At 38.6% G+C, this 13,180-nt stretch overlaps 1 protein-coding gene across 2 annotated transcripts in view; it reads left to right on the forward strand.

The window, feature by feature from the left end:
- The window catches only part of PCGF6 (polycomb group ring finger 6), a 31,842-nt gene extending 30,417 nt beyond the window's left edge, over positions 1-1,425 (forward strand). For both annotated transcript variants that reach the window (XM_036828580.1, XM_036828581.1), the window contains one exon: positions 187-1,425. In XM_036828580.1, the coding sequence (XP_036684475.1) occupies positions 187-243 (57 nt within the window). In that variant the 3' untranslated portion in view covers positions 244-1,425. The remainder of the gene's footprint in view (positions 1-186) is intronic.
- Positions 1,426-13,180: the final 11,755 nt, after the last annotated feature.

Raw genomic sequence — 13,180 nt, forward strand, 5'->3', positions numbered from 1 at the left:
ACATTAACAGGGAGTGTTTGGTAATGAGGTGAGTGAACAAGCAAGTTTATATATCTTGGACCCTTTATTCTCTTTAAATCAAAGAATTTCACATTAGTGTTGGGTTATGAAAAATAAACTATCTTTGATTTGATCATTTACGTAACTGATTTTTAAATAACTGCAGAACACTTTTTTTCTTTTCAGGATGGTCTGCTGGTCCTTCATTATGGACTTGTGGTTTCTCCTTTGAAAATTACTTGAAGATTCTAAGGGTATTATGAGGAGGGAAACAAAATAAGGAGACTTCTGCAGGATTGCATCTCACCAAAGATTTCCACGAAATGTGTAATTGCTATCACTTTGTGCTGTTCGAGACATAACTTATCTATTTTCAGCACCAAGAATCATAGGATTTATAATTACAACTTGGTATTATAGAATGCATCTGTTTTACTAGAGACTATATATAAAAAGCATCCACAGCTCAGGGGGAAATTTTTAAAGCAGTGAATTTTTATGATTTCAAATACTTTGACATTGATTTTGTTTCCTAATCTTTGAGGTAAATCAGTTACTGTTTTTGTTTTTGTCTTCACTGAGCCATACCCCTTTCAAGTTGGTGGTTAGGATTCTGCTCTCCTGAAATGGCATCAGTTGGGCAGTCATCCTTTGGAAAAGAAGTGTGCTTTTGAACTGAAGATTTAAAGCCAGTCTTTGTTAAGTTACAGAATGTACCTCTTATACAAAGACCAAAACTATGGGCCACTTTTGTATGTTGCCATCTTATTTCGAACTTGTAGCTGTTTTTTTTTTCAACCAGCAACACTACTAAAGAGATATTATTCACTTCTAAAAGGGATGGATTATAATTTTTCTGTGTGAAGAGACTGTCTCCTGTAGGGTTTACGGCCCGTACCATAAGCCTTCAGTGTAATAAAGACTCCTTTAACATACCTTACAACAAGGGGCGCCTCTTTGCAACAGTATTTTTATTTTTTGAATGTTAGTTTGATTAACATTCATTTTGAGTACGTAATGTGATTGTCAATACCTTGTAATGGCACTGCTTTTGAAAGTAATTTAAAAATTTGAGTGAATTTGAGAAGTTTACAGAAACTTGTTCATTGTTTCCTCAGTAAGTCAGTTTAATGTTCATTTTCTCATTACTTTGTCACTGGGATAAAGAATACGGGTGTTTGAGAGCTCACTCACTTACATGCAAAGATTTCAGTTTTAAAGACTATTTTGCCTAAAATTATCATTGTGATGCTTTCTAAAAGAAATATTTTGTAGACCTTATTTCACTGCAAAATTTCCAAGTCTGCATAAAAACAATTACAATTGGAGAAAGATTGGCAATGTTTTATAAAGAATTTGTGAATTGTGTATAAATCTCTTCTAACATTTAATACAATTTTTTTAATAAAAATTTATTTTAACCTATTTTGAAATGTTTGTGTTTATTGTGGAATTTAAAAAAATAACCAAAACTCTTTAAGAGATGACATAGCCAAATCAAAGTTAAACTGTGCTATCAAATAGATATTTTATAAACATCTTTACCTTCACTGGTTATACTAGATGCCTGTATTTGACAATGGACAGAATAGCAACTATGGAACTCATTGCCTCTTAAATGTTTCTTGCACAAATTGCTTACTATTTTTATTCTTGTCCCATGTTAACATCTGTGTTGGGGATCCCCAACACCACTCTCAGGTTTAATGGTGCACAAGAAGGACTCATGGGACCCAGAAAGCCATTATACTCTTGGTTATAGTTTATTACTGTGAAAGAATACAGATTAAAATCAGCAATGGGAAAAGATGTATAGGGTAGAGTCCAGGAGAAACCAGGCACAAGCTGCTATTTGTCCTCTCCCGGTAGAGATGCAGGGAGAGTGTTTAATTCTCCCAACAATGATGTGTGACATGTGTGAAGTGTTGCCAACCAGGGAAGCTCACCTGAGCCCTAGAGTCCAGAGTTTTTATTGGAGTCAGTCACATAGGCATGCAGCATTGATACCCCAGCACCCTCCCAGTAGTCAAACTGATATGGCATGTCCCAGAGCCCCAGGTGTACAAAAATAGGCATTCACCATAAATCACATTGTCAGCATAAACTATCTGGTGCAGCCCACGGTCTCAGGCATACAAAGATAGGATATTCTGAGGGCTCAGAAGTTAGGATTTATAGTAACATGGGGAAACATTTTTTTAAAGTAGAATACTAAATGTAATTATTTGATAAACATTTCTGCAATAAAGAAGTCAAAAGAATATCACTTGTATGGACAACACTAAAGGGAGGTGGTCTACCTTCAAGGAACTTGCAGCCTGTGGGTTATACACATCTCAGAATTTTAAAGGGCAGATACTGGTAAATACTGTTAAGAGTCACGAAGCTCCACACTTTCTTTTTTTCCTCCCTCCTGGACTTGACCTCCAAGAATCCCAAAGAATGAATTTATATCTGGTTATTTTTATTTGACTTGTTACTACCAGACAGTAAACTAAGTAAGAATGCTGATTGACTGGTTTGAAAGTCTGTACTTCCAAAGCCAATGTGACCTTGGCTACATCAACAGAAATACAGTTTCAGATCAAGGGAGTTGATACTTTTAATCTCCAATGCACCTTGTATCCAGTTCTGGGTAGCATACCTCAAGGATACTGACAGATGGGAAGGCAGTGGGATAGGGAACAGTCAGAGGGAGAAACTCAGAAACAAAAAAAGAGCAAGCATTGAGCAATTGCTTCTATGTTGGAGAGCAAAAAACTTAGCTGTGAGAGGCAATACATGATAGCTGTCTTCAAATAACCAGAGGGTCAAAGACTTAGATGAGGGAAAAAGCACAAGCAAGAACAGACAAATGCCCTGTCTTGTTGCCTTGAGTTAGCCTTACTGCCGTCACCAGCAGCATGCATTTACTTTAGTTGAGATAGATCAAATTTTTTTCAAGAGGGATTTTTGCTAGGAACATAAGCAGAAACAGAACTAAATACCAAAATCTGCACAAATGAGACTATATGAAGTGCAGACTCCAGAGCCTAACTTCAATGGCTAGAGAAAGATTTGTTTGGTTGGTACATCTTGCAGGTCCCTCTGTTTTTGTTTAAGCCCTCTCTGAGCAAAGATGCCCAGAGGGCTGGGCTGTGGTAATAGTAGTTCGGCAGAATGTGCGCTTGGCAGGTTTCTCAGTTCCTCCCTAAATGCCATCCCAATCTTTTCTCTCTGGTATCGTCATTTCCTCTGACCTTGGGCTTCACTGAGCTTCCCCTCTGCTTCCACTGCATTGCCCTTCCTTCCTGATTGAGTGAAATACATTCTTATCTAGTTTCTGACAGTCTCTCCTCTGGACTCAAAGTTGACACAGACCTTGCACACACTCACACAGTGACTCTCCTACAGCAACTTTGGCTTTGAATTCTTGAAAGTAATGCCATTGACCAGTTTACTTGTCCTATTCAGTCTACCCAAAGTATAATCTCAGTGATTCAATCCTAGATGAATATTCTTGTAGGATGACCAGGTCATAATTGCTTATTAGATATATGTGTGACTAATTAAAATTTTTTTTCCCTTTCAAGTTCTGATAGTTGCAACCTCTGTGGTGTATTTTGTTATCTTGGAAAGCCCTAGCAGTAGAGAAGATTCAAGCAGATGCTGGTTCTGAATGTTTATTTTTGCTGTCTTCAGCAGATCATGACCAAAGGGTAGGTCCTCATTTTTAACCTTTTTCAATATGTTGTTGTGTACATGAGTTTTATTTTTGGCCTCTCTTCAAAACTGGACTGATGAAATCTAAATTTTATTATCTATTGACATTAATAGTCCATGCATAAATGAAATGCCATATTGATCTTCTGAAAGCTTGCCAAGTATTTACTTACATAGAATGGATATTATGGTTTGATCTTTACTGAATTTTGATTTCAGTTTGTTGGTGTCTATGGTTTTACAGAGGTTATAATTGTGATACTATTTTCATTTAAGAGAGAAAAGTTTTTTTCCTCTGTTTCTAAGAAAGTGTTCTCCCAAAAGAAAAGCTGGTTGAATAACATTTTAAATCAGAAGATGAAGAAGACAGTGTTTGCCAGGAACAGATTTTACCCCCCAAAAGACACAGAGGCAGTATTGCACACTGGTTAAGGACATGAATTGTGAAGCCAGACTCACAGCTTTGACTTCCAGCTTTGCTATTTTCAAGCTGTGTGATCTTGAACATGTTATATAACTTCTCTGAGCTTTAGTTTTCCATATCTGTAACCTGGGACATGGTACCTAACTCAAAGACTTATGAGAATTAAGGCACTCAGAACAGTGGCTGGCATATAGTCTATTTTCAAATTCAAATATGGTCCCTATATAGTCACTTCTTAGATTACTTTGCTGAGTTAGCTTCTAATGAATAAGTAGGTCCATTATTATTAAAAGATTGATGTTAAACCATCTTTTTCCCCCTTTTTTCTTTCTTACATATTTTCTCTATTCACTTCCTTCTATTAATTACTGGACGAGGGGTGGGGATACAGGCTCTGAAGTTGGACTTGAATTCTGCTTTCGCCTTAATTCTAATCTTACCTCTGCTATTTCTACTTCACAGACTAGGTCAGTCCATGGACAATTTCAGTTGCCAGAAAGGAGTTCCTTTTGCTGAGCTTACATCTGGCTTAAGATAAAGATAAAAGATTGTCTAGCCCTAAAGGACATCAAGAATTCTGTATGTCATGTATGAATCCTTATGCCAGGAAATCATGGGAGATGGAAGTTACCCCTTTCATTTATTCATACTTATGGCATAGCAGATAAATCTGAGTTAAATTTGTTTTCATAAGCCCTTCTAAGGAAAAATGCTTTTTTTGCCCTGCGTAATAATCAGCAATTAACTAGACCTGCTACTGATTGTATTCCAAAATTCCAGCCCTCATATTAATGATTTTGGTTACACTCTGCTGAGCATTCTCTAACCCCTAGGAGAACGTGATAAAACTGGAATGAAATGTCTCGGAACAGAGACCACTTGTCTCATCAGGGGAGAGAGTAGCCATGTGGTGATCTACAGTAATTAATCAATGAGGAAGGGAGCCTGGAGACCCTTCCAAGATCAATCTTCATTTTTCTTTGTAGCCTGAGCTTTCTCTATTTTGTTTTATTCAGAATCACTGAAGCACTGTAGAAACATAATTCTTCAAATATCTGTGGTGTGACTCACTGTTTTATGACAATCCTGGTGTGTGTGTATATTTCAAGGGATTGAAACAAAGAATTTATGAATTTTAGCTCGTCCCCACCCCCACCTAGTAAGCTTGTGAAATAGCATAAAACATGAGGGCAACCAAGTCATCTTCTAGGAGATGGACAGAGGAGTAGAGAAGCCTTTTGATCTACATAGTAACCATTCCTTTCTCCCTTTAAGTGTATGTGGCAGGGGTTGGAAATGTAATAAAAACAGTCCTTTGTTTGGCTGGATTCAGGAGCACTCACCCCATTTGCAAATGGCATAGCCATGTGAGATATTTGAAAATAGCAAAAGGCATGGGTGACATCAATCTAACCTGTACATTAAATCTGAATATGCAGCAAAGCCAGTAATGTGTTGTCTATAAAGAAAAATAAAATTTCACATAGGAGCTCTGTTTTAAAATCCTGCAAAGCTCCCCTCAGTTATTTCCATTTTAAATTAGTACTGTGCTTTCAGGTATACCAATTTATTTGGTTCTAAGAAACAAAATGTATTCTCATGATTTAGATGTTGCTTAAAAGCAACTTAGAGATTTCTGACGATATAATAATAAAAATAAAACTAGTTGGAAATCAGTGATCACCACTCATAAGCAAGCAACATTTCTAGCTTCTTTCGTTTACATCCAGGGAGATTTCTGGCTTTTTCTCCAGGCTCTGTTTTGAAATCAATACTACTCTTATTAGATCTGGCTTATGTTGTCCTAATGGAATTGCTTCTAACTGGGTTGACCCAGGTGGCTGTACATAATGGTCCCAGCTGGAGCAGAAGGTATGGCAGACTTCATAATTATATTTTTCTGATAGTTTTATAAATCGTCTATCAATGGATTTTTAAAATTGAGGTGAATTTACATGACATAAAATTAATCATTTTAAAGTGAATAATTCAGTGGCATTTAGTACATTCGCAATGTTGTGTAGCTACCACCTCTATCTAGTTCCAAAACATTTCCATCATTCCACAGTAAAACCCCATCCCTATACCCCCTTTTTCCAGCCCTAGCAACTACCAATGTGCTTCCAGTTCTGATGGATTTTAAATACATTTCAAAAACTGTCTCATGTTTGCCTTTAGATCCATGAATGGTGGTTCTGGGCTCCCTGCTTATGTTCACAGGTAAGTTCTAGAAGTTCATCCCCAGGACTTTGTCTAATTTGCATTATCTCTGGAGGTAAAATTTGGACTCTAGCTTCCAGACTATTGTTCAAATCTTGCCCCCCTCTTTAGCCAGTCCAGTAAAATGAATTATAAGTATCCTGGATTTATTACCTCTTGAGGAGTGGTCCCTTCTGTTAATATTCCCTTATTTCCAGACTCTTTGATACTGAGCTACAGAAGTCCTTTAAATTATCTTTTAAAACTCCTTTTTAAAAAATAGGTAAATAGCCTCCAATTCTATATAACTTTTAGCAGGAGCAAGAGGAGACTCATGATTGGATGGACCCAGAGCCCAGTTTTGGTCTGCCACCACCTTACTGCAATACAGGAACGCAGTAGGCTCAGGAAGTCTGCAAAGTGTAGCAGTTTGCCTTTGGGACTTGGTGTTGCCAAGGATTTCTGGGGCAGAGAAACCTTAAGTGAAACCTGGTGAGGAAGGAGTGAAAAAGAAGATAAAAAGAAAGATTTTTATTCCCTCAATTGAGTGGACTTTCTTTTACATATAAAGGCAACGAAGGAAAGAAAAGCAAGCATTGTAGAGTCAGAAGACCAGGGTTCAACTCCCAGCTCTGTTACTCACTATGTGGCATCAGACAAGGGTTTTAACCTTGTCGTTCCAAGGATCTATTCCTTCATTTGTCAAATGGGTATACAAATACTACACCTAACGAGGGTTGTGAGGCTTAAATGAGATCATTCTATGTTTACTGCCTAGTACCGTGGCTGGCAATAGTAAGTAGGTACTGAATAAATAATAGCTGTTATTAATACATCTCAGGATGCAGAGGATCACATGCCTAGTGACTCTGAAGTCATACTGGATATCATTAAGTGCTTTGTGGACAGACTTCTCCACAATCTCACAGACTCACTTTGTTGACCTGTTTCCATCATAATAGTTGATGTTGCTGCTTCCCTTTCCTTCTCCTCCCTGACTTATGAGTCTGAACACCCATGTTTCCCTGTTACTATAATTGTTCTGATTAATAATTTATCAACTCCATAATATGCTTTGTTTTTTTTTTTAAATCACAGTGGTTACTTCTGCCATTCTTCTTTTTTTTACAAATACACCTTTTTTTTTTGGATGCGTTGGGTCTTTGTTGCTATGGGCGGGCTTTCTCTAGTTGCGGCGAGCAGGGGCTACTCTTTGTTGTGGTGCGTGGGCTTCTCATTGTGGTGGCTTCCCTTGTTGGGGGCACAGGCATCTAGGTGCGCGGGCCTTCAGTAGTTGTGGCACGAGGGCTCAAGTAGTTGTGGCTCGTGGCGTCTAGAGTGCAGCTCAGTAGTTGTGGCACACCAGGCTTAGTTGCTCTGCGGCATGTGGGGATCTTGCTGGACCAGGGCGTGAACCTAGGTCCCCTACGTGGCAGGTGGATTCTTAACCACTGCGCCACCAGGGAAGTCCCCTATAATATTCTTTTAATGTCTTTCTTTTATAAACGAGCTCATGGCAATTAGTGGCGACTCATTGAAAACAGGAGATACAAATGAGTCAGAGCCAGAAATTATATAAGTTAATGAAAGGACTCTGGTCTTGCATAGAGAAGGATCCATTAACCATCTAGTACTATTCTTAGAAGTGGCAACCAACATCTACATTACAAACCCGTGTATTGTTGAGACTGTTGTTCCTTAATAGGCCCTGAAAGATGTTTTGATTACTACAAAACTCTCATTGTTAGTGTGCAACTAACATCTTTTTTCACTAGCAGTACCACTAATGTATCTTCAAGTGGCATGAAACTGCCCTTAGCCAGATGGACTAAGAATGACAGTATTGTTCAGGATTCAGCAAGCTCCAGCTTCAACCACTAGCACCAGCTGTGAATTGCATCCATTTATCCCCTCATTTGCAGTCTCCATCCTGGAACCTGGCATGGCATTAGGGAATCTCAACTTGGCGTCCATGGACTCCTGGATACCCCAAGTAGATAGTCCTAAAGGAGTCACAAGCCCTTGATCTTTACAGTTTTTGTGTGTGTATTCTTTTTTGAGAAGATGATCCATAGCTTTCTCCAAGGGGTGTTTAATCCCAAAAAGGTTAAGAATCATTACAGTAGAGGAAAATTCTATTACTGCTGCCCATGTTCTACCTAGGCATCTGGGTTCTGCAAAAGTATAGCCTCATTTTCAAAGAAGGAAAACATTCTTATTATTTTGAAGAACTTTTTATCATGTGCCTTCTGCCAGTTCATTCTCAGAAATCTTCACCAAGTTAAGATAGTTAAATTATTATCCAGAACGCGATTTGTTCAAGGTGGCAGAGTAGAAGGACATGTGCTCACTTCCTCTTGTGAGACCAACGGAATCACAACTAACTGCTGGGCAATCATCGACAGGAAGACACTGGAACTCACCAAGAAAGATACCCCACATCGAAAGACAAAGGAGAGGCTACAATGAGACGGTAGGAGGGCGCAATCACAATAAAATCAAATCCCATGACTGCTGGGTGGGTGACTCACAAACTGGAGAACAATTATACACAGAAGTCCACCCACTGGAGTGAAGTTCTGAGCCCCACGTCAGGCTTCCCAACCTGGGGATCCAGCAACAGGAGGAGGAATTCTCAGAGAATCAGACTTTGAAGGCTGGCAGGGTTTGATTGCAGGCTTCACGGGACTGGGGGAAACAGAGACTCCACTCTTGGAGGGCAAGCACAGAGTGGTGTGCGTGTGAGGAGCCAGGGAGGAGCTGTGACCCCATAGGAGATGGAGCCAGACCTACCTGCTAGTGTTGCAGGGTTTCCTGCAGAGGCAGGGTGCAGCTGTGGCTCACTGTGGGGAGAGGGACACTGGTGGCAGAAGTTCTGGGAGGTGCTCCTTGGCATGAGCCCTACCAGAGTCCGCCATTAGCCCCACCAAAGCACCTGTAGCCTCCAGTGCTGGGTCACCTCAGGCCAAACAACCAACAGGGAGGGAACTCAGCCCCACCCATCAGCAGACAAGTGGATTAAAGTTTTACTGAGCTCTGCCCACCAGAGCAACACCCAGCTCTACCCACCACCAGTCCCTCCCATCAGGAAGCTTGCACAAGCCTCTTAGATAGCTGCATCCACCAGAGGGCAAACAGCAGAAGCAAGAAGAACTACAATCCTGCAGCCTGTGGAATGAAAACCACATTCACAGAAAGATAGACAAAATGAAAAGGCAGAGGACGATGTACCAGATGAAGGAACAAGATAAAACCCCAAAAAAACAATTAAATGAAGTGGAGATAGGCAATCTTCCAGAAAAAGAATTCAGAATAATGATAGTGAAGGTGATCCAGGACCTTGGAAAAAGAATGGAGGCAAAGATCGAGAAGATGCAAGAAATGTTTAACAAAGACCTAGAAGAATTAAAGAACAAACAGAGATGAACAATACAATAACTGAAATGAAAAATACACTAGAAGGAATCTATAGCAGAATAACTGAGGCAGAAGAATGTATAAGTGACCTGGAAGACAGAATGGTGGAATTCACTGCTGCGGAACAGAATAAAGAAAAAGAATGAAAGAAATGAAGACAGCCTAAGAGACCTCTGGGACAACATTAAATGCAACAACATTCACATTATAGGGGTCCCAGAAGGAGAAGAGAGAGAGAAAGGACTGGAGAAAATATTTGAAGAGATTATAGTTGAAAACTTCCCTAACATGGGAAAGGAAATAGCCACCCAAGTCCAGGAAGCACAGAGTCCCAGGCAGGATAAACCCAAGGAGAAATACACCGAGACACACAGAAATCAAATTGACAAAAATCAAAGACAAAGAAAAAGTATTAAAAGCAACAAGGGAAAACCCACAAATAACATACAAGGGAACTCCCATAAGGTTAACAGCTGATTTCTCAGCAGAAACTCTACAAGCCAGAAGGGAGTGGCATGATATATTTCAAGTGATGAAAGGGAAGAACCTACAACCAAGATGACTCTACCCGGCAAAAAACTCATTCAGATTCGATGGAGAAATCAAAAGCTTTACAGACAAGAAAAAGCTAAGAGAATTCAGCACCACCAAACCAGCTCTACAACAAATGCTAAAGGAACTTCTCTAAGTGCAAAACACAAGAGAAGAAAAGGACCTACAAAAACAAACCCAAAACAATTAAGAAATGGGTAATAGGAACAGGGCAATATTGATAATTACCTTAAATGTGAATGATTAAATGCTCCAACCAAAAGACAGAGGGCTTGCTGAATGGATACAAAAACAAGACCCATATATATGCTGTCTACAAGAGACCCACTTCAGACCTAGGGACACATTCAGACTGAAAGTGAGGGGATGGAAAAAGATATTCCATGCAAATGGAAATCAAAAGAAAGCTGAGTAGCAATACTCATATCAGATAAAATAGACTTTAAAATAAAGACTGTTACAAGAGACAAGGAAGGTCACTACATAATGATCAAGGGATCAATCCAAGAAGAAGATATAACAAGTATAAAGAGGAAACCGACAGTAACAAATAATACTGGGGACTTTATCACCTCACTTAATGGACAGATCCATCCAGACAGAAAATTAGTAAGGAAACACAATCTTTAAATGACACCAATAGACCAGATAGATTTAATTGATATTTATAGGACATTACATCCAAAAACAGCAGATTACAACTTTCTTCTCAAGTGCACATGGAACATTCTCCCAGATAGATCACATCTTGGTCACAAATCAAGCCTGGTAAATTTAAGAAAATGGAAATCATATCAGCATCTTTTCTGACCACAACGCTATGAGATTAGAAATAAATTACGGGGAAAAACCCTTAAAAACACAAACACATGGAGGCTAAACAATACGTTACTAAATAACCATGAGATCACTGAAGAAATCAAAGAGGAATAAAAAAATACCTAGAGACAATGACAATGAAAACACGACGATCCAAACCTATGGGATGCAGCAAAAGCAGTTCTAAGAGGGAAGTTTATAGCAATACACAATCCTACCTCAAGAAACAAGAAAACTCTCAGATAAACAATCTAACCTTACACCTAAGGAACTAGAGAAAGAAGAACAAACAAAACCCAAAGTTAGTAGAAGGAAGAAATCATAACAGTCAGAGCAGAAATAAATGAAATAGAAACAAAGAAAACAATAGCAAAGATCAATAAAACTAAAAGCTGGTTCTTTGAGAAGATAAACAAAATTGATAAACGTTTAGCCAGACTTATCAAGAGAGAGAAGACTCAAATCAATAAAATTAGAAAAGAAAAAGAAGAAGTTACAGTGGACACTGCAGAAATACAAAGCATTATAAGAGATTACTACAAGCAAGTCTATGCCAATAAAATGGACAACCTGGAAGAAATGGACAAATTCTTAGAAAGGTATAACGTTCCAAGACTGAACCAGGAAGAAATAGAAAATATGAACAGACCAATCACAAGTAATGAAATTGAAACTGTGATTAAAAATCTTCCAACAAACAAGAGTCCAGGTCCAGATGGCTTTACAGGTGAATTCTGTCAAACATTTAGAGAAGAGCTAACACCCATCATTCTCAAACTCTTCCAAAAAATTGCAGAGGAAGGAACACTCCCAAACTCATTCTACGAGGCCACCATCACCCTGATACCAAAACGAGACAAAGATACTACAAAAAAAAGGAAATTACAGACCAATACCACTGATTGAATATAGATGCAAAAATCCTCAACAAAATACCAGCAAACAAAATCCAACAACACATTAAAAGGATCATATACCATGATCAAGTGGGATTTATCCCAGGGATGCTAAGGATTCTTCAATACATGCAAATCAATCAACGTGATACACCATATTAACAAATTGAAGAATAAAAACCATATGATCATCTCAATAGATGCAGAAGAAAAGCTTTTGACAAAATTCAACACCTATCTGTGATTAAAAACTCTCCAGAAAGTGGGCATAGAGGGAACCTACCTCAACATAATTAAAGGCCATATACAACAAACCCACAGCAAACATCCTTCTCAATGGTGAAAAACTGAAAGCATTTCCTCTAAGATCAGGACACAGACAAGGATTGTCCACTCTCGCCACTCTTATTCAACATAGTTTTGGAGTCCTAGCCATGGCAATCAGAGAAGAAAAAGAAATAAAAGAAATACAAACTGGAAAAGAAGAAGTAAAACTGTCACTGTTTGCAGATGACATGACACTATACATAGATAATCCTTAAGATGCAACAGAAAACTAGTAGAGCTAATCAATGAATTTGGTAAAGTTGCAGGATACAAATTAATGCACAGAAATCTCTTGCATTCCTATACACTAACAACGAAAGATCAGAAAGAGAAATTAGGGAAACAACCCCATTCACCATTGCAACAAAAAAGAATAAAATACCTAGGAAGAAACCTACCTAAGGAGGTCAAAGACCTGTACTCAGAAAACTACAAGACACTGATGAAGAAATCAAAATGACAGAAAACAGATGGAGAGATATACCATGTTCTTGGATTGGAAGAATCAATTATTGTGAAAATGACTATACTACCCAAAGCAATCTACCAATTCAATGCAATCCCTATCAAATTACCAATGGCATTTTTTACAAAACTAGAACAAAAAACCTTAAAATTTGTATGGAGACACAAAAGACCCCAAATAGCTAAAGCAATCTTGAGGGGAAAAAACAGAGCTTGGAGGAATCAGACTTCCTGACTTCAGACTATACTACAAAGCACAGTAATCAAGACAATATGGTACTGGCACCAAAAACAGAAATATAGATCAGTGGAACAGGATAGAAAGCCCAGAGATAAATCCACGCACCTATGGTCAACTAATCTATGACAAAGGAGGCAA

This window comes from Balaenoptera musculus, chromosome 16, assembly GCF_009873245.2.
Source record: "Balaenoptera musculus isolate JJ_BM4_2016_0621 chromosome 16, mBalMus1.pri.v3, whole genome shotgun sequence".
Classification (NCBI taxonomy): Eukaryota; Metazoa; Chordata; class Mammalia; order Artiodactyla; family Balaenopteridae; genus Balaenoptera; species Balaenoptera musculus.